Source organism: Folsomia candida, unplaced genomic scaffold, assembly GCF_002217175.1.
Source record: "Folsomia candida strain VU population unplaced genomic scaffold, ASM221717v1 Fcan01_Sc004, whole genome shotgun sequence".
Lineage (NCBI taxonomy): Eukaryota > Metazoa > Arthropoda > Collembola > Entomobryomorpha > Isotomidae > Folsomia > Folsomia candida.
Window position 1 is genome coordinate 319385 of NW_019091196.1, and position 26439 is coordinate 345823.

Consider the following 26439-nt stretch of genomic DNA (forward strand, 5'->3'; position numbering starts at 1 on the left):
TCTGATAAGCGACGGCATACATATGCTTGTTTTGGTGTGGATTGTGGATGTACGAAACAGTGGCCGCGGAAGTGTGGGTGTGGACAGAGGGGACAATGTCCCCACGGTTGTTCGATGTCCCCATCATCTGCCCATCTTATATAAACCCCTCCCTCCCCTATCCTACAATGTTAAACTCCCCAGATGTCCCCACGCTTCCGCGGCCACTGCTTTCGGCACTTGTATCTCGACTGATGTTTCAGCCAGTGGCCGCGGAAGCGTGGGGACAGAGGGACAATGTCCCAACCCTTGTTCGATTTCCCCGTATCTCCCCATGTTATACAAACCCCTCCCTGCAATGTTAACGTGCCCCGATGTCCCCACGGCTTCCGCGGCCACTGGATGTGGATGTGATAAAGTAAACTTCTACAGGATGAAATGAATGACGCATTTATTTTGTCATGTTTATTTTTATTTGTCAAATTATTAATTATAATTAGTAAAATATTACTGGGTGTTAAAAAAATATAAAATTGTTGCACTTGTAATTATGAATTAGCTTTATCCTTAGAAGAATGGATGCTCATTAGCTGCAGGCATTTTTAATTCGGTGTCCTGTAAAACGTCCCAATGTTCCTTGATTATGCCGCATTCGACCCTGAAAAGAGTAGTTATTTTTTTTAATAACGTAAAAATATCTGCAACTGATTACAGGGGTTTGTTTCTTCCGGATTTGTTACATTTCTTGCAATGAAAATCAAGCATTACAAGAAATGGGGGGTGCAAGAAATTGGGAGAAAGTGCAAGAAATATGCGTTATCTAGCCACCTGCGTATGAAATATAGCTGCTGGACCTAGTTTTTTCGGCTGTGCATTTCTTGCAGGTAAAAATAGCTGCAAGAAACCAGTTTCTCCCCCTTATTTCTTGCATTCAGTATATCATTCCTTGCAGGTTTGCCACATATTTTGCACTGCAAAGCAAGCAATGCAAGAAATGCGAGGTGCAAGGAACTGGTGCGAGAAATATGCGCCATCTGGCCACGCGCTGTACGAACTATTTATAGCGGCGGGGCGTCGTTTTTTGCGCCATGCATTTCTCCCAGGTCAAAATATTCCCCTGCAAAAAACCACTTTCTTCTCCCCCTTATTTCTTGCACCTGGTTTACCCCCGAAACCCTCTCTGCTTAACATTTTTTATGTCCAATAACCTGAAAATATCCACCGCCGCGTACGTCTTTCCAAAGAATTTAATCTTCGAATGCGTCCATACAAGATCCCCATCTGCCGCGGACCGCATAAAGTCCACCTTCTGTGGAGGATCTGGCACCGAACTAATCAACCCACGCAACCCTTCCCTCCCATCCGGCGCCATGGGATTGTGCTGGATATAATTGGCGTCAAAGTACTGGTCCACATTTGCTAAATTGTGGTCCCCAAAGACCTCCTGGTACGCTTTTAGGACGAGTTTTCTATTCTCTTCGGGGTCATTAGGGGGACAATTGGCCGGCCCACCGCCACCACCGATCGGGGCGGCCGGATCGAAACCTGGGGGGCCGTAGGTTTGTCCCCCTCCGTTACCTGAGTAGCCACCAGACTGGGCGGGGGCGGGGGCGCTATTACTGTAGCCGGATTGTGGTTGGTCACGTGGTTGGATGGCGGGGGGTCCGTAATTTTGTTGGGGTTTGGCGGGATAGGTTTTTTGGGAGGGAGGAGGTAAATATCCCCCCGAGGAAGATGGACCCCCAGAAGAAGATGGACCCCGCTGAGCTGGACCGCTTTGTTGTGGGGCTGGGGAACCGTAGCCGGCTTGAGGGGACGGATTTCTCTGGGGGGAATTGTACCCTGACTGAGGGGACGATTGGAATGATGACGATGACGACGTGCTGTAACCTTGTTGAGGTTTTGGAGCTGCGGGGGCCGGTGAGCCGTATCCCGGTTGAGGGCTTGGATTCCTAGGGGGAGGTGGACCATAATTTTGCTGTGGTTTTGGCTGCGACGTTTCCAGCTGAGAAGGTGACCCATAGCTTTGTTGTGGTCGAGAAGGTGCTGGATTATTATTGCTGGGCGCCGGACCCCCGAAACTTTGTTGTGGTTTGGACGGTTGGGATGAGATAACGGTGGCGTCGTCGTAATCATATTGCGGGGATGAACCGCCACCGCCACCGCCACGCTGATACCCGGACCCGGGAGATGGTTGAGATGAGTACCCGGATTGTGGTTGGGGGACGGGTGATCCGAAACCTTGGGCGCTATTGTAGCCACTTCCTCCACCTTGTTGACCACCACCTCCGTACCCGCTTTGTGGTTGTTGTTGTGGGGCCGGCGCAGCTAGAGAGATGGAGTAACTTTTCTGCGGGGCGGAAAACGTGTATCCCCCAGAGGAAGAGGGGGATGAAGGGGACGAGCCACCCGACGTCAGTGGGGTACTGTACCCTTGTTGGCTACTAGAGGATGATGGGGAAGACGGGGTATAACTTTGCCCCTGCCCCGAATACCCTCCGCCCCCTTGTTGTTGTGGGGGGAAATTACTTTGTGGAGGTGCGGGGGAATTATAGCCTTGTTGGGGACCTTGTTGATAACCACCACCTCCACCGCCTTGTTGTGGTTGATAACCTCCTCCACCACCACCACCTCCACCTTGCTGAGGGGGAGGTGGGGGAGGGTTGCCGTACGAGGTGGATGGTTGTCTCACCACTGGGGCAAAGGACTGCGACGACGACGATGGTCCAGAAGAATAACCCCCTTGTTGTGGGGGTAAGTATCCACCCCCGGAATTTTGTTGGGGTCCTCCTCCTGGAGGCCCGTAATTCTGCAGGGGTGATGGGGGCTCGGCGCGTCCATTCGTGACGAGAGAACAGACCACCTGAAGTTTTAGGAGGGGTAAATTTTTTTATAAAATTTCAAGAAATATGTATATATTAAATAATCCTCCTTCAGTTTTTCATCAAAATTTCGAAAAAAATATGTATGTAGTCAGTATCCTGCTCTCATTTTTATCAAAATTTCCAAAAATATGTCAATATATGTACCAAATATCCTATCCTATGTTTTTATTAAAATTTCCAGAAATATGTATTAAATATCCTCCCCTCATTTTTTTACAAAATTTCCAAAAATATATATTAAATTAAAATATCCTTACCAGTCCGAAGCCAAGTAAAAATGTCATCTTTCCTCCTCAGAAATATGTAAATATGACGATGAAGATGTCTCCTGCTGCGAAGTAGAAAAGGAAATCGGGCCCGATCACTGCTTCCTCTTCGTCGTCGTTTACGTCGTGGGATCACTTCCCTTAAAAAAGTCCTTTCCTTATCGAATTTTCTGAATAGAAGAGACGATTATGTAAATTGTTGCGTGTATTTATAGCCGTGTCGAAAAATAATTTCTCTTAATCTTTACAAACTAAGTGATCAATGCAAAACTCGTCTTTTGCTCGTGTCGACGACGTCTTATATAACTTTTTTTCTAAAGGTGCATCTTTTACCGACTTGGTATTATCATTTAAATCTTGGTGATACATAATAAGCACATGGTTTAAGCTAGTATTTAGTGGCGAGGTGATGATGATGACGAGATGAATGGGCAATTCATCACATTCAACTCTTCAACGAACCATTTTTGAATTAAAACAGCATCTTGAACAGAACACAAAAGGTCCTTGCTTGCCTGTGGTTTATTTGCTTGCCTTGCCTGCGCGTTGCTTGATGAACAAGTAGCTCTTGTCCCAAGGTGGTAAATTTTATTTAATGACGACGACATCAAGATTACTTGTACTTTAATTTATTCAATAAGTTACATGATAACGTGAATCTAAATTTTTTGCCCGAGGTAGGGCTTATGGAACTGTCGCGGTTGTCTGTCCGTCTGTCAGTAAAATTTATCAAGCCGACTTTAAATTTTGCCCAGACGTGTATGTACAATATGCAGAATTAGGATTCACCTGAGTAGCAAACTGACTCGGGCTAAATGAAGTCTGCACTGTAGGTTTTTCATATTAACAAATATCATGAAATTTGTACATTTGGTTTCATTTTTTTAGATGGACACAACTTTGTGGTTTTTTGTGTGCAAAAATTAAATTTGCAAATATGTATATTCGAAAGGTTGCGGTGTGGCATTTACTTATGATTAGCCTTACGCCCAGTAGGTACGTGACACGCTATCGTATCGTTTGGGGATTAAATTTTTTTTTGTAAAAAGTGGAAGGTAAATAAATATAATAAATTTCTATAAATGAACGAGCCAGCCATCACCTACTTATTTCGTATTTTGCATTCATTCATTCACTCATATTTATTCGTGGAACCTTTTGTGAGTCGATTCCTCCGACGAAAACGAGACAATGATAACAATGTCAATGACACGTGTTTTAAAATATTTATCTGTACTTTACGAGACTTTTACTTTTTTAAAGTTGTGAATGTGATGATGATGATTCTAAGATTAAAAAGGCAGCAGGGGTTCTGTGTATGCACATAGATAATTATTTAATTTAGGTATTATTGGTGCTCATCTCTCATTTATCTGCAAAAAAATTGAACGGAAATGTGAATTATTTATATTAATTTATTTTCGAGACGAGAAAGTGAGACTTGCTTTGCAAAAAAAAAAGATTGTGATAAAGATGATGATGATGAAGCCATAATGATAATTGTGCCGAATTAAAGTCAGGGTTAAGAAGAAGGGAGGAAAATTAGTAGGCAAGTAAGTAATTTATGTATGCAAAAATTAAGGTCTTCCTCTTTATTAAGTGATTGAACGTAAAAGTGTGGATAATTTGCAATTAATAATTTTTTAATTAAGGAGAAGAAGATTAGAACAATTGGAAGAGAACCTTGTCTCAGCAGGGTTTTCGAGTGGTTTTCGAGTGGTTTTCGAGTGGTTTTCGAGATGGATAACGGTACTAGTTTTCAAGAAATATTTAATTTCAACCATGAGAAATATTTATGTATGTACGGCATGACTTTTTTACGCAGATTTATTGGATTAATGAATAGAGGAATAATCTCTGGAGGCAATTGTTAAAGTAAAATAATACGTAAACAAAGGATGCGTGGGCCGTTAGGGAAAAAAATTCTGTATCAAAATCATTGTCATGTTCGTCACGAATTAAATAATTTTCTATTTGGCTTAATATTTTTGCCTGGGTCTGATTCGTTATGTGTATAATAAGTCAAAAATTGCGTATTTTTTGTCAGGTTTATGCATGTATGGATGGAAATTATAGGGAGCGCAGTTTTAATCAAGAGGTACCTAAAAGTCGTATGCACTCGACCCAATGGCAAGGTCAACGACGACGACGACGATGAAGGTGCAATCTCATCATGATCTCGACTGAGGATGATCTCTGCCCATTATGTCGTTACGTTCGTCATATTTTCTATTTAACAACAATGCACAATGTTGGGTTGGACTGGATGTTACATAATAAATGCGTTGCTGTTGACGGGATGGATCTGATTTAATTTATTACCAAATCCACCAACACGAACCAAAATTACAGAACAAATCGTAATGATGAGCAGAGGCGGAGTATTTTGGAAATAGGAATTCCATCTCAAAAAATCGTGTACGAGGTGCTCTACTGTTAATGTAACACTCTTTTTTGACAGTGAGATTGTGTATGGGAAATTAACACGAGAAAATTGAGACGACTCACATATGTACATACAAATTTGTAATTATGTAATGGTAACCTATCCATGAATGAAATTAGGCTGTGTGCATGCTGGACTGGATTCCTGCATAATTTTCGCTACGAAATAAACCAACCTGTAACACTACGTATGTGTGTAATTTATGTAAATAAGTTAAAAAAAATACAGTGCAGACTTTCCATAGCCCGAGTCAGGGTTGTGATTCGTCCATTTTGAACCAGTTTGAGCCACCCTTTGACATCCTGTGCCGTGACCAATATTTTACAAAAAGTGGAACATTTATATATTTTATCAGTTTCCTAATACAAAATCTAAATTGTTTTGAACTGATTTTGAAAATCAGTTGGGTTTATCTGACTTAAATTTTTTGAATATTTTTGAATTGGTAAATTTTTTTAAGGATGGTTGGTTTTCGGTTGGTCAACACTAGGTTGGTCAAAATCGGTTAAAGGGTTCGTCTGCTAACGTGTATCGGACAGACACATAGACATACCGGTTCCATAAGTCCTCACTCTGGCTAGAAGAATGTGATCATGCATGTAAATAATTTTACGGCTGGAAACTGCCACAACAAAAGAAATTATGACTCATTTCCACAAATACTTCCAGTCCAGACCAAAACATAAAATAACAAAGAATGTGCTAGCCATGCAAAAGGTCATGTATGCAATTCATGTAATGCGAACTTGCGAATTTGCGAATACTTATGTATACATATGTCGACCACCACAAAATTTGCTGGCAGGATGGATGATGATTTATTAGAAGAATGTCATGTTGTCTTGTGTGCTTTATTAACTCACCATTTAGCCAAACTTCTCAACAACTAATGGGCACTTGTACATACATACAGCTAATTATCGTCAGTGTCAAGTTTAAATATAAAATGTTAGTCACGTTTATATTTAAGTTAACTAACTAACTAGGATAAATTGGTATTAGTTGTACCTTGAAGTTTCATATTTACTTCCTCGTGGCTAAATATGGTTTTGGCAGTACTTATTATTACCAAATAAGCAAGTAAATAATGGTGTATGTAAGTGTAGTTAAGTTAAATTAACTATGTACATTTAAAACTGATAATTATTTTAATTATTATTTATCCATATTAAAAAGCTGTAAATACAAACAATCTAAACTAAAATTTCTAATTCAGATCTGGGCTGGAGATTCGTTATGTAAATTTTTGTGACGAAACAACTGCTTTACAAAAAAATGGCGTCGTTTTTTTTGGGGCGTTTATGAAAATAAAACGTAAATTTCTTCAGATCTGGACTGGAGATTGGTTAAGTTTTGTGACAAAAAAAACTGGCGTTGGGTTTTTTTTGGGGCGTTTATGAAAATAAAATGGGATCTGATTTTTTTTTTCGAAAATTGAATTTTCCCTTATTTAGAACAGAAACCATCCAATGTATCCACAAACGACGCCAAATATGAGACCGAAGCCCTGTAAATTGAAAAAAATCAGGAATTTTAATAATTTGAAATTGGCTATTTTTTATTTAAAAAAAAACTTACCCCTGCTGCCGCCCTCCTTTCGTAGTACGATTTCCAAACTCCACTGTCCTTATCGACACTAACGATGAAGAAACAGGCCGTGATAATGAGCAGAATGGCGGCCAGGGCGTGGTAAATTTTATCCTGAAAATAAATAAAAAATTGACTTTTTTGCAAATTTTTTTGCAAATTTTTTCGCACTGCCTTGCAATTTCTTGCACCTTGCATTTCTTGCGTAACTACTTACAAGAAACAGCAAGTGTTTTTTAGCTAACTATTTTGACCTGCAAGAAATGCACGGCGCAAAAAAATGTCGCCCCGCCGCTAGATTTCATACGGCGCGTGGCTAGATGGCGCATATTTCTTGCACTTTCTCCCAATTTCTTGCACCTCGCATTTCTTGCAGTACAAGAAGTGTAGCAAACTCGCAAGAAACTCGACACTAAAAATCATATAAAAAATTTCTCACAAATTTCTGAAGATGCTCGTTATCCATCATTCCAAAAAGGGAGAAAACTGCGAGGATGATGGAAATGATCGTGCAAACGACGATACTCCACCAGAAGGCTTTCTCCTCCGTGATGTTGGTCGCATAATGATCCGCAGCCAGAATTACGGCGACAATCCCGAGAATCTGGGGACAAAAAAATTTCCATTTGAATCTTTTACGGAGTTAAGCTTAAAGTTAATTTAAATATAACATTTTCGAGACCAAAATCATATAAGTTTTTTTATTTCATTTTTTTCCGGAAACTTACAATTGAAAAGATTTTGATTTGTCCGACCCGTTCGGAAAACAGTTTAGTATTAAGTCCAGCCATTGTTGCGTTTAAAACGATGTCACTTTTCACCACAAATTAAACTACGCCACAAAATCAAGGTAATGCAATCACTGTAAAACGGGACCTCACTGAAGCGTCGTCTGAAGCGCAACTGAGCAGAAATCCAGTGTGACTGCTTTGTTTTATTTGAAATGCTGGATACATACGAGGTCTTCTCCGTTTTGTTGTTTGGATGTAGGTGGATGGATGGATGGAAAGGAAGGGTGGCGTCATATTTTTTCAGTGGCCGCGGAAAGGTGTGGACAGAGGGACAATGTCCCCACGGTTGTTCGATGTCCCCATCATCTGTCCATCTTATATAAACCCCTGCCTCCCCTATCCTACAATGGCAATGTCCCCACGGCTTCCGCGGCCACTGTATTTTTGTATGTATCATCACTGTAAAATATCCACGCTGAGGTTTTGTTATTGTGTGAGAATCCTGGTGGTTTTGGTTTGGCTTGGCTTGTTACCTCGATATCTTCTCGTCTCCAGTGTATGTGGAGACGCTATATTGGATTGGAGGGAGGATTCTATTTTCCAGTAACAGTCATAAAACGTGATTGTGAGTCAAGTCAGGCAGGGTTAGTCATTTCTTGGTGGTGTGGTGTGATGGTTTTTTGTAGAGGTTGCATTATTTACATCGTTGGGTCATCGTTATTATGACAAAATTTATGTATTATGGTGGTGTCTTAAGTAAGGATGAGATGACGCCATTCATTTTGTTTTGTGCGTAATTTTCATAGCGTTGTTTTGTCTCCTAATGTGAAAACAGGTATGAAAAGTGTGAGATTTTGTGTGTGGAAAATGCGTACGTACATAAAGTTCTGCAAAAATGGGCTTGTTTTTGTGGAAAGTATGGCAGGATCAGTGTGGTGGAAAGGGTTATAAAAGGATGACCACTTGCTGTGTTTGGGTGGTTCTTATATGTACATACGCATTTTTTGAAACCTGTTACATTCATTACGCATCTCTCCATTTCTCCATCCATTGTGTTGGAGAGGAGAGAATTGAAGATAATAGAAGAGACTGAGAGAGGATGCAGCATGGATAAAAAGTGTGCATTTCCTTTCCCATCAGCATCTTCCGCCCATACGATGAGGGACTTTTATAAACAAAAAAAGAATGACGAGCCTCCGGGTATTTTGGAAAGAAGAAGATGATAAAAAACGACATTCCTTTCCATGGTTGGTGGAAATAATGGGTGGGTGCAGTCCAGTGAATAAATTCATGACACGCTGTATGCTGTGCCAGGCCCTGTAAAAGGTGCATCTCATCTCATGAAGAACTTTGTAATAATGGCAAAGTCATGATGTCATGGGTCATCCGGTCATCTCTCTGGCTGCATCAGTATAAAACTCGTGATGATGACATCACTATATTTTGCTCCATAAATATGTACATATACAGCTAATTAGAATGTATGTATGGACACAAAATTTACCATTTATGAATCAGAGGTGACGTGGTTTGATTATGACGAATTTTGTGGATTTGTGATGTAATAGAATCGAATATGGACCTAAAATGGGGCGGATCTTCATGTCGTTCGACTGGAACGTAATCATGACCATGATTTGATCCTTGGTTTGGATAAGTGAAGCCATATTTGCTCTTATCGGACGAAATGATCATGAAATTACTTATTCGCAAATTATTTCCTGATAAGTACATCGTCGTAAAAATGCAATTTGTTTACTTGGGGGCTATTCAATGACAAGATGGCTTAATATTGGTCTCTTCTTGACTTTAAAGTATGATGATGCCAATCGGATTTCGTCTTGACACTGAAAAATTGTAGAGTGATTGAGATCTCGTCATCATCCTTCTTCGATCCATAAATGAGCAGTGTAATCCTGGCACGCTTTGTCACTGTCATCTCGTCGTCGTCGTCAGAATCCAGTGATTCTTCTCTCAATTATCCAATTTATAGGTATGTACATATGTCGGTCTACCAGTGGCCGCGGAAGGGTGGGCATACCTGTTCAAACATTTAGTTTTCATTCAAAAGTCAGTCATCCCGATTTTTGACCGAAGATTGTCATTCACATTCAGTCATTTTTGTTCAAATTCATTTCATTTCACTTCACTTCACTTCATCTGGCTTCATTTCTTACATGGCCCCATGTATTCAACATAGGGTGAAAAATGAAATGAGTGAAAAATCCTTTCATTCACAGTCATTCATATGAAATGAAGGAATCCTTCAGTCATTTTCACTCAAACGACTGGAAATTCATTTTTATTCACTATCATTCACCATCATAATCAGTCAAATGAATGAAAGTGAACAGGTATGAGCGTGGGTGGGGACAGAGGGACAATGTCCCCACGATTTCTTAATGTCCCCGTTATCTGCTCATGTTATACATATAAACCCCTCCTTCTCCCCATCCTACAATGTTAACGTCCCCCGATGTCCCCACCGCTTCCGCGGCCACTGTCTACTCCCCGTATGTAAAAAAAATCTGTTTACTTTCTTATGCAACACAATGCTCTAGTTTTTTTTTGCTCTGTAAAATCAGATTATATTTTATTTACCACCCACAAGTTGTGGGCCACAACGTAAGTATCACATTAATCACATATGTAAAATATTCATAGCAAAGGTATTTAATTATAATGGTAAATATGTCGTAAGGATAAAATTATTGACTTATTAAGAAATTATCAATCCCATTTAAAAAATATGGGCACGTTTTTGGATATAATGCTTAAAAATTATTCAGTTTTATCATACGTTAAAAGTTTATAAGTAAGAAAATAAAAAATAAAATCTCTAAATTTGACATTATTATTTTCATAACTTAAACACTATTCAACTTAAACTTTAGTCAAGATTAATTAGTAAAATTAATTAATTAGTAAATTATGAAACTATGTACAAGTTAATTATGATGAGCAGATGCTGTTTTTAGAGAATTTCGTACTGCGTATCGTCAGAGATCAAGATGTAGCAGATGATTCCGTAAATGACGCTGTTCATGATGCACATTACCTGCAAAATGAAATAGAAATGTTACAATGTTGGTAAAATTTTGAAGAATTATCATGACAAATTTTGTGTAGAATTTTCATGAAAATTGTTGATGAATTTTCATGAAAAGTGTTCAAGAATTTTCATACACAATTTTACAGAATTTCCATGAAAAATGTTCAAGAATTTTCATACACAATTTTACAGAATTTCCATGAAAAATGTTCAAGAATTTTCATGAAAAGTGAAGAATTTGATCATAAACATTCTTGGACCTTTTTTCATGAAAACTCTTCAAAATTCTATGCTTGAACATTTCGCATGAAAACTTTTGAAGGTTTTTCATGAAACAGCATGAACAATTTCATGTATAATTTTGAAGAATTTTCATGAAAAACTTTGATAGATTTTCATGAATAGTTTTAATTTTAATTATCCTCACCCCGAGCACAATTCTCAACGCGATTCGACTAAAGCACTGAAATTCTTGTTCTTCACGGGCAGGGTCGCCGTCCTTCGCGGTGATGGCGCACAAGGGTCCCGTCTTCATTTGCATCATGAGAATGAGGAATACGGTCCACACGGAAAAACTGATGGCGCCCATGACAAAGTGGATCGCGGCGTCCTATTATTTACAAATTTTAACAAATTATGACTAATTTCATAAAGTTCAAGTACATAAGTAACGACTTGCAAGAAATACTGCGAAGAAAATCGGTTTCTTGCAGCGATTTTGACCTGGGAGAAATTGAAGGCGCATGAAACTACGCCACGCCGCTGTAAATATTTCATACTGCATGTGGCTAGGTGGCGCATATTTCTTGCTGTTTCTTGCATTTTCATGCAGTTTCTAGCGCACATTTCTTGCACTTTCTCCCAGTTTCTTGCACCCCGCTTTTTATGCACTTTCCTTTCCTTGCAGTGCAAGAAATGTAGCAAACCGACAAGAAACGAAACGCTGCCAATGTTACACTGATAAATGATTTTGACGTAAAATATTTGTTAAATAAGTACTTACGCATTTTCGAACGGTGAGTGTGTATGACCTTCCCAGATAGTGGACGGCGGAGAGATACATGACGGAAATGGCAAACGTCACGGCGACACTGGCCAAGAGGAAGACTTCAAAAACGGATTCTTGTTCGTAATATTGCGCCGTCAGGAAGACGTTGACGAGACCCAACATCTACAAATTTAGGGGAAAAAACAGGGACATAAATTAAGTAAATAGAGTAGAAATTAAATTAGTTTTAAAATTTTGGGGAACAAATTTTACAAATTTCGAAAAATTCAGTGAACAGAGAGAGAAATTAAAAAATCTTATAGAACATTTTTACAAAATTTAGGAGGAAAATGACATGAAAGTTTCCATAAATTTTCATAAATTACATATTTAAATTCATAATTGCATTTTTTTCCTATCTAAAAAAATCATCCATGCATTAATTTGATTTTTCGGAAAACTCATAATTTTTGTATTTTTTTTACCACTGAGAATATTTTGAGCTTGAAAGCAGTCTGGAGAAGCAGGAGTTTATTCATATTTGTCGATTTTTTTCCTAGCTTCGTGTCAATTTTTTATTAAGTATTTCGAGGAAAAGTTTCCTTCTTAAAGTTTCTGAAGACGGGAATTTAAATAAGTTTCCGGAAACAATATTTCCTAGTTGGTGAGGTTGACTGAAGAATGAAAATCCAAAAAGTGAGTGAGCCGAGGTCCGGCTTTCGTCCCCCTTTTTATTCGGAAAATGAACAAATAAAAATATGTTTTGCTATCTTGTTGACCACTTGTTGATTTAAAATATGTATCGATTGGGTACACTGATAGGTTTAATATTCTGGTAAAATTGGATCTGGGTGGTGTGGATTTGTATGAGGAGAAGGACACGGCTGCACTAATACCAAGAATCAATATGTATCCATATAAATTCTGGAATTTTACGGAAATCAGAGAGGTACACATCATCATCCGACGAGCTTTTACACTGAACATGGCAAGGTTATAAGCAAACATGAATAGAGTGAAAAATACCAGAATTTCTAGAAACCTTGAAATCTAAAGGAGTTTTATAAATAGTGGTGAAATTCCAATTTTTATGAAATGGAAACTTTTCGAAAAAATGGGGACATTTGTTCTTGTCTACTCTTTAACAATTTATGTAAATAATTAGTCAAGATGGCAGATTTACATTTATACGTATCAATCAATCAAGTTTCAGAGCATGGATTTGGACTTGCACTCTTAGAAAACTGGTATTAAATCATTACTAACCGGAGTAAATGACTTTAGCGGTACTGGTGATAATGGGGATTACAGTTTAGTAATGTTGTGTAATAATGACAAATTTACCACTCAGAAACAAACTGTTACCAATCCGGTAAGAAGTTATTACCAAATATATGACTCTACCAGATTTTTAAGAGTGTAAAGTTCAGTGAGAGAGAGAGAGATTTGATTTATGGGTTTGTTTGCATTGAATATTGGATGGAATTGGATTATAATATTGCGAAGCAAGAAGTAAAAGAAGGTCTTTTCCATGCATTTTTTTCCATGAAACACACGACGTAGTTTCGTAGCAGATAAGGCCGGTTTATGGTAAATATGGCGAGTTGCTGGCGTGGAGTACATTCATATGTACATATTTGTATAATTAGTAAGCCAAAAGCAGAATTTGTGGAATTATGAGAAATATTAAAGCATATATACAGATGCATTTCTTGTTTTCTGGGAGAATCCACCTGTTTTACACAGATTTTGACAAATTTTGGTCCATATTCAGCTTTGAATTTCATTAAAAATATTAACTGTATCGAAAAATATGACACTTTCCACATCAAAATTGAGCCAGCTGTACTTAATTAGACAATAATTGATAATTGGTTCGAATTTGCCAATTTTACATAAATTTTGACAAATTTTTACCCATTTTCAGCCCGTAATTTCATCAAAAATATTACCTGTGATGATAAATATGATGTTTTCCGTATAAAAATGAGTCAGCATCAGAATTTACCGATTTTACATAAATATTAACAAATTTTGGTCCAGTTTCAGCCCTGAATTTAATGTGCGATCGTTAAAAAAATTATTAACTGTGCTGACGACATGAGAAGTATGACGCCTTCCGGAAGAATTGCAGCAATTAATGTGTCTCTCGTATAATTTGGATTGGATTTGCTCCAGATTACGAGTAATTAAAAGAAAAGTATTGATTCATTCGTTTAATTCGTTCGTATTTAGATACGTCATATGATCCACTTTTGAGTGGAAAAGTGCGTAATTTGCTAAAGTTGTGGTTAAAGAATTGTACGATTTACGTATTTATAAAGTTCAAGGTTTTGCTTTAGTGACAAGTTGCGTTTTAGAAAATGAAACCATTTTGACTCAGAATTGTTTTGACTTTGACCTGTCTCACGGAAATTGAGATTGTGTCCTCCACTTCACGATTGAAAGAAGAGCATTGTCCAATATTTGCTTTGTCTGGGGTTGACTTTACTTTAGAGTAAATATTACTCTTAAAATATTTACGTAAGAAGACGCATGAAACTTGAGGAGACACGAGAAAGATAACAGTTTTCTTATGACTCATAATTTGTGTGTGTGTTGAAAAACGATGGAAAACTGTTCTTCAAAATCAAATTATTCTTCAAAAATTACAGGATTTTCAGAAAATTGAAGAAAATTAGAGATGTCAAACGTCCATAGTATAAGTACTACATACATAAATTACATATGTACATAGGCAAAGTGATAAAGTGGCAAAGTGAGACGAAACTGTTCTTAAATATCGAATTAAATACCTACGTATTTAAAAAAGTTGTAAAGCTTAAGGATTTTTAGAATTTTGCACCTAAATAAATTACATATGTGTGTATACTTGAAAAACGATGGAATTCTGTTCTTCAATTTCGAATTATTTTTCAAAAATCAAAAAACTTTTAGAAAATTGTATTTAGAATTGCATAGGTTTTTGCATGCAGTTTATGTACATACATATTGCTTGGTTTTGGCTTCGTGCAAAAATAAAAGACCTTGACTTCACGGAACAATTGGGTTTAATGGGGATGGATATATATTTTTATATGCTTGCACATTTGTACATTTGTACATATGTCTGTCTAGCCGTTTAAACCACATTTTACTTACTGCTATATGCCATGCTTTCCTGTATACATGTACATAAACAAGTACAATTGATCGAGCAGTCCAGTCCATTAAAAACCCGTCTCACACAGTTTATTATGATGACAGCAGGGCTTTATATCCCATTTAATCCACCACTTTTCACCTGTTATACGGCTGGACTGGAATTGTGTAAGATATGCATTGCACGAGTTCGAGTTGATTACATAACAAGGAGAAAATCTGTGATTATAAAATTTGCTTCACTTTCTTTTCGCAAAAATGCGAATATTACGATTAAGACCAACATTTAGATTCGCAAAATTGCGACAATTTAGCACCACCGCAAATACCGGGCTTGGTGACCAGATTCTTACGGAATTGGAAGAAATCTGGAAGAAGGGCAAAGCTCCGGAGAAGTTTAACTTTTCGCGAGATATTTTCGACCGGCATGCGGTAAGATAAGACGTAATTAAGGTAATTGATAAGGTAATTATTTTATGTATGTATTTTAGCTTCATCGACCTACTGCCACCGCTTTATGGTTTGATAACGGTGACCCCAGTCAAGACCGGAAATGGAGTTTCTCCGAAGTTCAGAAGGAATCGCTCCGTTCCGCGATTTTTCTAAGGAACATGCTCAATTTGAGGGAAGGGTCTCCTCCGCCGTATGTCCTCACCATCTTGTCACGACTTCCAGAATGGTGGTAAATAGTGCAAAATTGTCTCTAAAAATCCGGGGGGGGGGGGGAATGCTTTTTCAAAATGTGTACAGTAGTTTGAGCCCGTTCTTCCCAGAGTTTGGATTTCCGAGGCTGTTGCACCCACAAAAAGACGAAAATCAACGTGGAGAAGGCAGCAGTCATACGAAAATGCAGGTTTTGTGAAGAAATTGACTTTTTATTGCGGTCAAAATACATTATGTTCAGACTTTGTTTAAAATAATATATTTTTACATCGATAAAAAGTTAATTTTTGCATGAAACCTGTATTTTCGACTGACTGTTGCCTTCTCCGCGTAGATTTTCGTCTTTTTGTGGGTGTAACACCCCCGGAAATCCAAACCCTGGGAAGAACAGATAGCTCAAAATACTATATTTTGGCAAAGTATTCCCCCCCCACCCCTCTAAAAATTGGTGGTGGTGATGTGATCCTCCCCAAAATTGATAATTTGACCCGTGCAGGTACCTCCACCTCTCAGCGATCCGGGTGGGCACGATATTCTGTCCTGGAACGACGATGTTGACCTCGGAAGATATCGAGTACCGCTTGGACGCCTCTCGAGCCGGAATGATTATCACGGATGAGGAAAATATGGACAAGGTTGACGATGCGTATCGTGGTTTGGTGGACTTTGGATTGAAAAAGGTTTTCAAAAATTGCATAATTTTTGGAAGCATGAAATGAAATTCCTGTTGATGACAGGTTGTGATCCGAACTGGCGATAAGAAACCTGTCCCCCTGAAAAACGACTGGATAGATTATCACAGCCTCGCCGAGACCATTTCTGCCAATGAGATCGACTCTTTTAGACATTTGGACACCCCAAGTGATCAAGTTGCTCAGGGTTATTTCACCTCCGGGACGACGGGTAAATGTCCAATTTAAGTTTAAAATTGAAATTTTTTAAACTTTAAAATTCCAAAAACAAATTCCATTTTTGCAGGAAAACCGAAAATGGTAATAATTTGTGTACAATCATTTTCATAAAAGATTGGGAATTGTTTTACATACGATATTTTGTGGAGGTGGCACACACTCATTCTTCCTACGGGATAGGTCACTACACAACCGTCAAGTGGGTGCATATGCAAATGATCAAATTCGAAAAATTTGTTTATAATCAGAAATTTATTTTTTTAGAATGTTGGACCTCAAGGAGACCGATTTACACTGGAATATTTCCGACCCTGGTTGGGCGAAATCGTCATATTCCAACTTTTTTGCCCCTTGGACGGTAGGATCTGCAGTTTATATTCATCAGGTACTGGACTGGATTTGATTTTTGATTATCACATTTTGAAAACTATTATGAAATTAATTAACTAATTTAATTTTCAGATGGAACGTTTCGAAGCGCCCAAAGTTTTAAAAGCGCTGAGTGAAAAGCCCATCACGACGTTCTGCGCGCCACCCACGCTGTACAAAAGCATGGTCCAAGAAACGGACCCCAATCTCTTCAAATTTCCTAAACTCCGCTACTGTATCGGAGCTGGGGAACCAGTTAGTCCGGAAGTGATCAGATCCTGGCAGAAAAATACGGGTAGCAAAAAATATTGAAATTCAAATTCGAGTTCGAATTGAAATTTAAACTTCAATCCAAATTTTTCAAATCCAAATTCAGATCAGATCAAATTCAAATTTTTCAAATCTGAAAAATTCGTAATGAAATCTAAAATTTTCAAATCTTAATTCAAATTCAAATTCACACCCCAAATTCTAATTCTAATTCAACCTTGAAAACCTTCCAATTACTTCAGAAATCCTGCAAATCTGCAATATTAATATTAAATTAAATGATTCCCACATTTTTTTAAGGCGTCGTACTCCACCAAGCTTACGGTCAAACCGAAATGACCGCAGTAGATTGCGAGATAAGCTCGAAAGACGATTCGATCGGGATTGCGAATGGATTTATGAACATTCGGGTAAGATCTTGATAACTCATCACTAAAATTGTCAAAATCTCCACAATCATTTCTCGCCTCTGGAAACTTATTTTAAAATTCTGGACGACGAATTTGTAGTCAGTGAGTTGATTAATGGAATAGCGTTGAGTTTTTTTGAGCCAGTTTCGACGAGTTCCAATTTTTCTGAAGGCTTCCTAAACTTGAGATCTCCTCCTTCAAAAAGTGCCAAAATCTGGAGTGTATATTTTTAAAAAATTGGGAACGACCTGCTCTACAAATTTGTCAGGCAGAATTTTAGAATAAATTCCCAGAGGAGAGAAATGATTACAAATGTGCTTATTTTAACGATTTTGACAAACCTTTATAAAATCCTGACCTCACAATTTGATCCATTTCTCCTCCACAGATTGTGGACGACGCCGGTAAAGAATGCCCGATCGGAACGGAGGGTCAGCTCGCCTTGAGAGTGAAACCTGTCCGACCTGTCGGCCTGTTTAAAGGTTATCTGAAAAAGGGGGCAAATGGGCCCGAGTTGGACACCGAGAAGAATTCCAGCGTCTTCGTGGGAGACGTATACCTCACCGGCGACAGAGCTTATAAGGACGACAGTGGACACGTTTTCCTCGTCGGAAGGGCAGACGATGTCATCACGTCGGCCGGATATCGGATTGGTCCCTCGGAAATTGAGGCGAGTCGAATCTTATTATTTACAGCGGCGGGCGTAGTTTCTTGCGCCTTGCAGGTCAAAATATTCACCTGCAAGAAACCACTTTTTTGCAGTGGAAAGTAACACATGCAAGAAAAGTTAGCTGCAAGAAATGTGAGGTGTAAGAAAGTGCAACAAATATGCGCCGCGAGCCGTATGAAGTATAGGGATGGGAAGTAGCTTGCATTTCTTGCAGGTCAAAATAAATACCTGTAAAAAACATTTTCTTCCCGTTATCTTTTGCAAGTAGCAAGCATTTCTTGCTCCTGCAAAACAAGAAATGTAACCTGTAAGAAACTGCGAGAAATATTCCCCATCAAGCAACGCGCTCTGTGAACTAGTTGTTTCTTGCAGGTCAAAATATTTAGCTGCAAGAAACCACTTTCTTTCTCCCTGTTAAATATTTCTTGCAAGTGGTTACTGGCACCTGAAAAACACAGGCTGTAGAATTAATACTGACCTTTGTTTTTTTACAGTCCGTCCTTCAAACGCATCCCTCCGTGGTGGAAAGTGCCGTCGTGGCGTCACCCGACCCCCAGCGAGGTGAAGTGGTCAAAGCCTTCATCATTTTAACGCCACAGTATAAAACCATTGCCGAAAAGGATGAAGCCAAACTGGTCACGGAAATCCAAAACTTTGTCAAGAAACATACCGCTCCGTACAAATATCCGAGAAAGGTAGGTGCACAAAACTGAATCTAAACTAAGAATGGAGGTCTCCCATAGGAGCCTATGCTCTCCGATTTTGAGCAAATTAGTGTCAATCGGTCGCAAATTTAATCGGGATGAAATTTGCGAAAGACGCTATCTCCCAATGGGCACGTTTGGCACAGATATTTGCATCCAAAGAGCAGAAAACGCACTTTAAAGTTGACAAATGTTACACTTTCCAAATTTACTGCGTGTTTTCACCTCTTGGGATGCAAATATCTCTGCCAAACGTGTCCATTGGGAGATAGCGTCTTTCCCAAATTTCATCCTAATTAAGTTTGTCATCGATTGACACTAATTTTCTCAAACAGCGGAGAGCATACGCTGGGAGACCTCAATTATAGTTAATTGATAAATTAACTAATTACAGGTCGAATTCGTCGACACATTACCGAAAACTGTGAGTGGGAAGATTCTCCGGAGAGAATTGAAACGAATGGAGTATGAAAAGGGCAAAAAATAGGGGACAAATTTCTTGAAATTCTTGGTTTATTAAAATGTTCATTATTTTGTTTTTAAATATTATTGCATTCGGACAAAGTATTTGTATTACATGTTTTAAAAGATAAATAAAATTCAGTATATAAAGAGACAAACATTCATTGGGCAATTAGTAAATCTGCGTCTTAAAATTTCCAAAACTTTCACTGTTTCAGAATTTCTGGAGCCGATCTTGAAATCACTCTGTCCTCTAAATATTTTTGTTTCCGGAAATTTTGGAGGCAGGGAAAGTTCCCGAAATTTTAAAAACGTAGGTTTCCTAACTCCCTATTACACATATTTCTTAACTTTAAACAGGATAAAGTAAACATTTAGAGTTTCGCAAATCCAAGATTGTCGAAAGAATATTTTGCTTAAAGCTCTGACCGGATTAGGATTAAAATTGACCACTTTTTTTACTTAAAAACTGCTACACTACTGGTAATAGACACCTGCTGGGTTGATTACAACTAGAAATTTGCACCAAAATTATATCTACTACTTACATTATACGTTTAAAACTTAATGAAGATCACAAAGATACTTGGCCTGGTGGAGAATGTAGAAATTAGCGCATACATAATTACGTAAAAATTGCAATATTGCATAAATAATTCGGATAAAATTGGTGGAATTAAATATAAAAAAACAGGAAAGTTTCTAATTCTACAAGATTCTAATCCAAAGTTGAAATATAATCATGATAAATTTTTGGAGGATTGTTACATAATATTTAAATTAACATATTTCATGCGAGGCATATTTATAAATATGTACGAGTTTAGTAAATTGAATGTACTAAACAAAGCTGGTAATATTTTGTAGATTTGGTTAATCAGATATTCGGACATGTTCATAATAACAATTTAACAATACAAATTGATTTTCTATACAAGAAGAATTTGGCATGATATTATTGCAATCTTCATTTTTTGTTGCTGTCTTCCTGTTGCGTCTTGCTGTTGAAGGTGGTAGCCTTGACTTGCATGTGGTACTTGTAGATATTTTCTGTGCTCTCGACTTTACCCTGGGTCAGATTTAAAGCTCGCCCCTGCAAAGAGACAAATAGTGTTAAATATTACGAAATATTGTTAACTACACATACGTTAAAAGTAAATATTTTCTTCATACCCGAACTCCAGTTTCTTTCGTGGGGGGTGAAAACCACGAAACGAACGTGCCCACGATAGGAACTCTTCGTAAAATGCCCTCCTCCCATAATGCTTCTTCGCTCTCTTTGCGTAATTCCTCTTCTGCTTCATGAATGCCTGCATACATAGAAAAAATTGATAAGGATACATAAATTACGCTTATTTAGGTAATATTATTTGAAATCTGGTATAGTTAGGCAGGTATTGATTTCTCGGTATTAAACTTGCTACTGCTTGGTATTAAAAGTATACCGGTCCGTAAAAATCTGCTACGGATATGGTAAAACTTTAATACTGAGCTATTACTACAATATCAATACCACTTCTTCAGAATTATACATATACGAATACCGCCTGGTATTATTTTAATACTGGATTTCTAACAGTGCATTTCTACTGACGCCCACCTTTTCTGACTAGTTCGGACATCCTATTAAAAAACTCTGAACTTTCTTCAATCTCCTGCCCCGTAGCTGCCACGAGTCGGACCAGTTCTTGCACGTCCGTCTCTTCCGTGACCATGCCGAACTGTACACACCACTCGCCCGTGGTTGCCTCTCCGAGAGAAAACGCAGAGTCAATCGCCCTCAATTTGTTGACTATTTGGGCGTTCAAGTGGTCAATTTCGTCCTTCGTCTTCTCATCAGGAACGGGCAGAGCGGCAAGTTTCTTTGGTGCGGGAGGAGCTGCTGCTGGTGGCGGAGGAGTGGAAGACGCCTCGTCGGCAACGACTTGTCCGTTCGGCTGCTGCTGCTGTTCCGTTGGAGGAGGAACAGCGGGATCTGCTTGGACAGCATTGGTTCGGTGGCAGGATGGGATATAGCGAACAGCGCCCAAACCAGCCCAGTGGTTCTCATTGTTGACCCAATCCATCTCTTCGGAGTCTTCCACCAACTTTTGGAACTTGATTTTCTGATTGACCGTAGCCTGCAAGACGTGCATGTGGTTCTCGAATGCGGTAATGATAGCAGCCTCGTCTTCCGGACCGTGTTTCCTGGTTCGGATGATGTCTATGTGAATGTTCCATCCGCGCGTTTCGACAAAGACGAACTCCAAGGGGAGGATGTCCTTAAGGTCGCGTTCCATTATGTGGTAGAGCTGGGGAAGGAAGAAAAATTAGGCAAATGGTATGAATTTCTAGGTAAAATCATTATTAAGTGGGGTCAGCAGGTTAATAATTGTGGTCGTTTCGTCCGTAAGAAGAACGCCTCAATATAATCAAACGCCGTTTTCGCCCTACTTATTAGTTCTAGACTGAGCTCGATAATTAATTGGGTCATAATTTGCATTGATAATTTTGGAAAAGGAAATTTCACCACAAAATTAACCCTGTCAATATTTTTGACATCCAACCAACCCATTACGGTGAGGACGAGGTCATGAATTACATAATTTTTGTGTGGCGTAATTTTGCTGACACCACTTTTTTTCGTTTGAAACGTTTATTACCCAAGAATTCAGCGTGTCCAAATATTGCGGGCTGTGCTTGTGGACTTTGACAACGTCGGGTGGTCCAGAGGCAATAACGGAGGATTTGTGGGGTTTCGTTCCTGGGTTGAATTGGAATGTTAGTGTTGAAAGTATCACATTTCCATCGCTGAGGGTGGACCAATTAGGCTGTAAAGTAGCAGAATCATGTATTAATGAGCTGCTGGCTGGCTTATGTGTGACTTTGACTTATCACCAAATTGTCAAAATCGGCACATTTTTAATCTCGGCTCTGGGAATTTATTATTATTTTTGTATTATTATCCTCAATCAATATTGAGATTTTGGGTCAAGACTAATGTATTACCTGCATAAAATTGTTAATTAAATTTATTTCTTCACGAAATTTATTTCGACTTCGCAGTCTTACATTTTTCGGTATTTTAAAATTCTGGACTCCAAATTTGTATAGTTGGTCGTTGCTAATTTTTTAAAAATATACACTCCAGATTTGGACACTTTTTGAAGGAGGAGATTTCAATTTTAAGGAGCCTTCAGAAAAATTGGAACTCGTCGAAACTGGCTCAAAAAACTCGTCGCCTTTCCATTAATCAACTCACTGATTACAAATTTGTCGTCCAGAATTTTAAAATAAATTCCCAGAACCGAGAAATGATTAAACATGTGCTGATTTAGACGATTTTGGTCATGAGACATCGAGTCATACGAAAATTATTTGCTCACCACTACAACAAGCGGGCTAAACCGTTGGACCATCTCTAGCAAAAATTTGCCCCGGTGAATGGCCTCGTTGACCAGTCCGATCAGCCTCGTTTTACCGAAAACCTGGATCGAAATGATTAATTAAATAAGAAAGAGTTAATAAACTATTTGTTAATTTTTGTACTCACGTGAGCAACAAACCAAGGAGTAAAACACATAATTTCGCTTCTTGGCGATCCCAACTCGCACAGTTCCAAAATCTTTGGCTCAATTTTTTCAGGCCGTTTGTACAAAGTCTGTGAACAAGGAATGGATGGAAGAGTTAGCTTACATTGCAGAGAATTGGATCCAATCAAGTAGTAATTTACACTCATTTACCAAATATGGAAGTTTAGGATTTTTCAACCATCGGGTCAAGTCCAGCGTAAAGCTGCAGCCCAAACTGCTTGATTCCGTTCGTTTCAAGAAATACGCCAAGACATTGTTTCCGTAAAAATGCACCCAGATTTTATGCGCTTCTGCAAGTTTTACGCCCCTCTCCAAATTTTGCACGGCTGCAATAAAACAAAATAAATTTATATTGTATCCCACACAAGCCTTAATGATATATTGTTTAAAATCTGGTAGAGTCACATATATACTCCGTACTGGTACTGCTTGGGTACTAGCTTCCTACCGGATTGGTCGTAGTTGGTTTCTCAGTCGTAAATTTTTCATTATCACAACATTACTGAACGGTAATGCCCGTGATTACCAGTGCCAGTAGAGTCATACTCCGGTCAGTGATGATTTAATACCAGTTTTCTAACAATGTACAAACAAGAAAAGTAATAATAACCCGTATTCATCAGCAACGCGACAGGCACTCTTCCCATCTTAATGTCAGATTTCAAACGAGTCTCGAGCTGTTCAATCCACATCTTTTGAGTGAAGTCGACAACACTGACGCAATTATAAGGCAAGCCAATCTGTCAGGGAAATAGGTACATAATTAAAGTTTTGAATAATTATTATTCATAGCAAAATTATGAATATATTTTTTTACCTTGGAGCAAATTTGGTGACCGATAAGTTCATCGGAACAGTAGATCATTGGAGTTTTCCCTTCCTCTTGAAAATGCTGATATCCAAGAGAGTAAAGGTTGGGGAATTTCAGGTACAAACTCATCTGAGTCATAGCACTCAGGCCGCCGTTAATATCCCAGTGTGGATGAATACTGTTGTACTCGTCGGCCTTGTCTTTCTCCCTGCATAAATAAAGATTATTAACATAGGACTTGATGACTAATCACCAAAATCAGCAAATTTTTAATCATTTCTCCTCTCTGGGAATTTATTTTAAAATTCTGGACGATAAATTTGTAGGTTGATTAATAAAATGCCGATGAGTTTTTAAGTGAGTTTCGATGAGTTCCAATTTTTCTGAAGGTTTAATAAACTTGAAATCTCCTACTGTTAATAATAAACTCTGTGCGGTGGCAAAAAGTAGATGGGCGATCCATGAAAAGGTCACCCACATACCGCGTAACAAAAAATTAGTACCTTAATCCAGCGTGAGTTCGGGTTTATTGAGCTGGGAATTGAAAGTTGACAACATGTCCCATATGTGTGCCAATTTTTTTAAATTCAATCACCACAAACAATGCAGAAAATTAGGGATTTCGGACTTGCGGAGGAAACAAGGTTATTTGCTTGGGAGCGCGGAGGGCTACACTAAATATTATTTTACACCGGTTTATTTTTGTTTCGACGTACAACTTATACGAAATTGAATGACTTTTACGTCAAAATAGAAATAAACCGGTGTTAAATAATATTTTATTATTGTAGCCCTGTGCGGCGCGATCGCCAAATCACGCCTCCACTCCTCCGCTAGCCCGAAATCTAGTTCCACCGAAATCCCTGGTTTTCTGCATTGTTTGTGGTGATTGAGTTTAAAAAAATTGACACACATACATATATATGGTACACCTTGTCAACTTTCAATTCCCAGCGCAATAACCCGGTCCCTCATTAAATTCGACTAAATCGTTATCAACTTATCATGCACATAAGCAAACAAACGTATTCAAATTAATAAGTTTTACCCCTTAATAACAGGTCACAGAGGTGAAATATCGAAAAATTTTATGGGAAAATTAATTTGCTATTATTTTTTTCTAAATACTGGCAAAGTTTAAAAGTTTTTTTGTTACGTGGTATGTGGGTGACCTTTTCATGGATCGCCCATCTCCTTTTTGCCACCGCACAGAGTTTATTATTAACAGTACTTTAAAAAAAAGGTTAAAATCTGGAGTGCATATTTGTTAAAAATTGGCATAACCTGCTCTACAAATTCGTCAATTAAAATAAATTCCCACAGCGGAAACATGGTTAAAAATGTACTTATTTTTTTTGGCGATTAGTTCTACATGAACTAATAAACTGGACGAATGAATTATCCCATAAGATATTTTAGACTCACGAAAAATGAAACAATTGCTTCAACCAAATCAAAAGTTGGGATGCAATTTTGTGCGTGAGAGCTTTCTGGGAGGTCCAGTCAGTGTCTAAACTTCGAAGATATGATTCAATGCTGTACACCCAGTGGAGATTGTCCAGTTCCTTAACTCCGCCGCTGGGCTTATCCCCACTTTCAGATTCCGACTCTTGTTGCGCTTCTTGAACCCATTTCTACATTATTTGCATAATAAAATCAAATAAAACCTTATTTAGTGAAGAAGAGTGTTATATAATTAATTAGAAAATGATACATTAAAGATGACGTATTAAATTAATACCTCAACAGCTTTCAACAACTGTTCCACTGCCTTCTGTTCCGCCGAGATTTGTCCGTCTGGCACAACTCCGCCGGCGATCGAGAGCTGTCGCACCGTTTTACTTAAACTGTTTCTCTTCACGTCACCCCCCGCGGAAGAAGATGAGATCGCCGATTCATTCGACGTCAGCGGCGTTGCGACGAGATCTCCGTCCTGCAAATCAAATTATTATTAATTCAAATGCACGTCTCCAATAAATACATTTCCATATCTCCACCCACTTTATTCGTACTGCTGCTACTCGTCCGTGACCTGTTCCCCTTCGCATTCTCCGTACTATTGCTTATCCGGTCGACAATCTGTTTTGCAGTGACCTCAATTCCCTTCATGCCGTCCACGTCGCCGCCGTTTGAAAAGGCCGATGCAACTTCTCCTCCTTCCGATCCCGTTACTGCTACCGCACCTCCAGGTTCCATCGTGATGGATGATGTGGAAGCCTGAAAAACAGATAATTTTAATAGCTAATTATTTTTTAAATATAGAAAAAATTATCTTTTTCTTTTTTTGTACCTTTTTGCAAATCAATTCACTACTGTTTTTTCTCTCTCTTGTCTCTCTTGCTTACGCACAAGGAAAGGTTGATTATTTGGATAGATAAGGTCTTATCATTGAATTGACCCAGTGACTAATTTGACAATGGACGAGAACAGGTGACGATGAATAAGACTTGACAGGCTGCTGCTGGAATCTCGCCCACAAAAAATATGGAAAAGTGATGATGTGTGAACCGTACAGTTGGCAT

General features: G+C 38.5%; 5 protein-coding genes across 5 annotated transcripts; 1 reads left to right on the forward strand and 4 right to left on the reverse strand.

Moving 5' to 3' along the window:
* Positions 1–422: 422 nt before the first annotated feature.
* LOC110848735 (pro-resilin) lies at positions 423–3409 on the reverse strand. The gene is made up of 3 exons (XM_022096027.2): positions 3122–3409; positions 1188–2842; positions 423–637 (listed from the first exon to the last, which is right to left on the reverse strand). The coding sequence occupies exons 1-3, from the start codon at positions 3146–3148 to the stop codon at positions 547–549; spliced, it is 1773 nt and encodes a 590-aa protein (XP_021951719.1). The 5' UTR covers positions 3149–3409; the 3' UTR covers positions 423–546.
* A 2999-nt stretch (positions 3410–6408) lies between these two features.
* On the reverse strand, positions 6409–8095 carry LOC110848704. Its single transcript, XM_022095981.2, has 4 exons — positions 7892–8095; positions 7603–7767; positions 7155–7277; positions 6409–7083 (listed from the first exon to the last, which is right to left on the reverse strand). The coding sequence occupies exons 1-4, from the start codon at positions 7952–7954 to the stop codon at positions 7027–7029; spliced, it is 408 nt and encodes a 135-aa protein (XP_021951673.1). The 5' UTR covers positions 7955–8095; the 3' UTR covers positions 6409–7026.
* Positions 8096–10452: 2357 nt separating this feature from the next.
* On the reverse strand, positions 10453–12854 carry LOC110849505. Its single transcript, XM_022096915.2, has 4 exons — positions 12420–12854; positions 11950–12117; positions 11374–11556; positions 10453–10952 (listed from the first exon to the last, which is right to left on the reverse strand). The coding sequence occupies exons 1-4, from the start codon at positions 12471–12473 to the stop codon at positions 10869–10871; spliced, it is 489 nt and encodes a 162-aa protein (XP_021952607.1). The 5' UTR covers positions 12474–12854; the 3' UTR covers positions 10453–10868.
* A 1999-nt stretch (positions 12855–14853) lies between these two features.
* On the forward strand, positions 14854–19692 carry LOC110849507 (acyl-coenzyme A synthetase ACSM3, mitochondrial). The gene is made up of 12 exons (XM_022096917.2): positions 14854–15507; positions 15567–15757; positions 16235–16418; positions 16476–16641; positions 16717–16730; positions 16799–16848; positions 16914–17034; positions 17112–17313; positions 17589–17698; positions 18087–18368; positions 18863–19063; positions 19467–19692. The coding sequence occupies exons 1-12, from the start codon at positions 15334–15336 to the stop codon at positions 19557–19559; spliced, it is 1788 nt and encodes a 595-aa protein (XP_021952609.1). The 5' UTR covers positions 14854–15333; the 3' UTR covers positions 19560–19692.
* Positions 19572–26375, reverse strand: LOC110849506 (pyridoxal-dependent decarboxylase domain-containing protein 1). Its single transcript, XM_022096916.2, has 13 exons — positions 26208–26375; positions 25919–26134; positions 25659–25850; positions 25343–25551; positions 23924–24125; positions 23717–23846; positions 23257–23432; positions 23067–23174; positions 22900–23001; positions 22177–22344; positions 21135–21825; positions 20708–20844; positions 19572–20627 (listed from the first exon to the last, which is right to left on the reverse strand). The coding sequence occupies exons 2-13, from the start codon at positions 26111–26113 to the stop codon at positions 20502–20504; spliced, it is 2436 nt and encodes an 811-aa protein (XP_021952608.1). The 5' UTR covers positions 26114–26134; positions 26208–26375; the 3' UTR covers positions 19572–20501.
* Positions 26376–26439: the final 64 nt, after the last annotated feature.

Excerpts from the sequence above, each read along its gene's own strand:
- LOC110848735 (XM_022096027.2), bottom strand. The coding sequence starts at position 3,148 with ATGACATTTTTACTTGGCTTCGGACTG. Across the intron at positions 2,843-3,121 it reads TTTTACTTGGCTTCGGACTG|GTGGTCTGTTCTCTCGTCAC; the intron begins GTAAGGATATTT and ends CTAAAACTTCAG. Across the intron at positions 638-1,187 it reads GCGGCGGTGGATATTTTCAG|GGTCGAATGCGGCATAATCA; the intron begins GTTATTGGACAT and ends TACTCTTTTCAG.
- LOC110848704 (XM_022095981.2), bottom strand. The coding sequence starts at position 7,954 with ATGGCTGGACTTAATACTAAACTGTTTTCCGAACGGGTCGGACAAATC. Across the intron at positions 7,278-7,602 it reads ACGAGCATCTTCAGAAATTT|GATAAAATTTACCACGCCCT; the intron begins GTGAGAAATTTT and ends ATTTATTTTCAG. Across the intron at positions 7,084-7,154 it reads AAAGGAGGGCGGCAGCAGGG|GGCTTCGGTCTCATATTTGG; the intron begins GTAAGTTTTTTT and ends TTCAATTTACAG.
- LOC110849505 (XM_022096915.2), bottom strand. The coding sequence starts at position 12,473 with ATGAATAAACTCCTGCTTCTCCAGACTGCTTTCAAGCTCAAAATATTC. Across the intron at positions 12,118-12,419 it reads AGCTCAAAATATTCTCAGTG|ATGTTGGGTCTCGTCAACGT; the intron begins GTAAAAAAAATA and ends CTAAATTTGTAG. Across the intron at positions 10,953-11,373 it reads CGTTGAGAATTGTGCTCGGG|GTAATGTGCATCATGAACAG; the intron begins GTGAGGATAATT and ends TTCATTTTGCAG.
- LOC110849507 (XM_022096917.2), top strand. The coding sequence starts at position 15,334 with ATGCGAATATTACGATTAAGACCAACATTTAGATTCGCAAAATTGCGA. Across the intron at positions 17,699-18,086 it reads ATGGATTTATGAACATTCGG|ATTGTGGACGACGCCGGTAA; the intron begins GTAAGATCTTGA and ends TCTCCTCCACAG. Across the intron at positions 19,064-19,466 it reads CGTACAAATATCCGAGAAAG|GTCGAATTCGTCGACACATT; the intron begins GTAGGTGCACAA and ends AACTAATTACAG.
- LOC110849506 (XM_022096916.2), bottom strand. The coding sequence starts at position 26,113 with ATGGAACCTGGAGGTGCGGTAGCAGTAACGGGATCGGAAGGAGGAGAA. Across the intron at positions 24,126-25,342 it reads AAGCAATTGTTTCATTTTTC|GGAGAAAGACAAGGCCGACG; the intron begins GTGAGTCTAAAA and ends TTATTTATGCAG. Across the intron at positions 21,826-22,176 it reads TGGACACGCTGAATTCTTGG|CTCTACCACATAATGGAACG; the intron begins GTAATAAACGTT and ends TTCCTTCCCCAG.